This window comes from Echinops telfairi, unplaced genomic scaffold, assembly GCF_000313985.2.
Source record: "Echinops telfairi isolate 266 unplaced genomic scaffold, ASM31398v2 ScPeMD7_60;HRSCAF=208, whole genome shotgun sequence".
Taxonomy (NCBI): Eukaryota; Metazoa; Chordata; class Mammalia; order Afrosoricida; family Tenrecidae; genus Echinops; species Echinops telfairi.
Window position 1 is genome coordinate 41,536,957 of NW_022103958.1, and position 1,165 is coordinate 41,538,121.

Here is a 1,165-nt window from a genome sequence, read left to right on the forward strand (position 1 = left end):
GAGCTAAATGAAGCTTCCTTCGCGCCCTGGGGTGCACCCTCTTCTGGTGCGAACGTGACGATCAGACTCTCCCACCCGTAGTGAGATGCTCGCGCCCCGGGCCTGGAGACAGGGCGCGAATCCCGGCTCCGAGCCTCCGGGACGCCAGGCCTCAACCCCACGGGCCCGGCCCCACGGCTCCTTGGGGGACAGGGGCGCCAGAAAAAAAATCAGTGCTCACACGCCATCGGCAAAAGTAGGAGGCGGGCGTATTTTCTGCATCCTATTCCTTCCTTCCCAGTGAGAAGAGGGAGAGGGGAAGGGAGGCGTGTGTGCCTTGAGCATGGAACAGGGACACAGGGAACAAAGAGACGGCAGGAAGACGAGCCAGCCCCACACCAACGCAGCCTCGCTCCAAAGGGCTCTGGGACTTTACGCAAGGAGCCCACATGGCCACAGTCCCGGGTTCCCTACGCCACGAGTTCGGCCTCAGCGCTTTCGAGAATACGGCTTTGCGCACTGCGGCGGGGCTGCGCTTCAACCGAGCTTAGCCCTTTGGCTCCTCCCCGCCGCCTTACGCGGATTGGTGGCGAGCAGCATCCAGGCTGCTGATTGGGCGCGGCGGAGCCATTCGGGACGGCTCCGCTGGGTTCGGCTGCCCCGGAGTGATAGTTCGGCTCCAGACACGCCTCAGCGCCAGCCTCGGGTCGGAGCTCTATGGAGGTGGCCGCGGGTACCGGGTGGTGGCTGCAGCAGCGACTCCTCTGAGCTGAGCGTTTCAAGCCGTTCCCGACTCCTTCCTTCCCCTTCCCTCCCCCTTTTTTGTTTTCCGTTCCCCTTCCCTCTCCCTTCCCCGTCCCCGACGACCGGACCCTGAGGAGGCAGCTGCGGTGGCAGCTGCTGAGTTCTCGGTGAAGGTGAGTGGAGACGCCGCCGCCGCCGCCGCCGCCGAGTGGAGCGCTCTAAAATGGCCGCCGTGCCCCGGCTGCTTGTTCTTTAGTGGTACAAAATGGCGGCCACAGGCGGTTCCGGGCGGGGCCACCCTCTCGAGCGGTTTTGACGGGGTTCTGGCAGCGGGGGAAAGTTGGCCTTTGTTCTGCATCGGCGCTGTTAGTGGGGTCGACGGGGAAAGAGCAGCCTTGTCCGCCCGGCGTCGTGTCGTGGCCGCGGGCTGCCTGTCCTGCAG

The 1,165-nt window shown here is 65.1% G+C and overlaps 1 protein-coding gene across 1 annotated transcript in view; it reads left to right on the forward strand.

The window, feature by feature from the left end:
- The first annotated feature begins 322 nt into the window (after nt 1–322).
- The window catches only part of EIF4G2 (eukaryotic translation initiation factor 4 gamma 2), an 11,519-nt gene continuing 10,676 nt past the window's right edge, over nt 323–1,165 (forward strand). Inside the window, exons 1-2 of the mRNA XM_045291144.1 lie at nt 323–650; nt 763–896. Of these exons, the coding sequence (XP_045147079.1) occupies nt 323–650; nt 763–896 (462 nt within the window). The remainder of the gene's footprint in view (nt 651–762; nt 897–1,165) is intronic.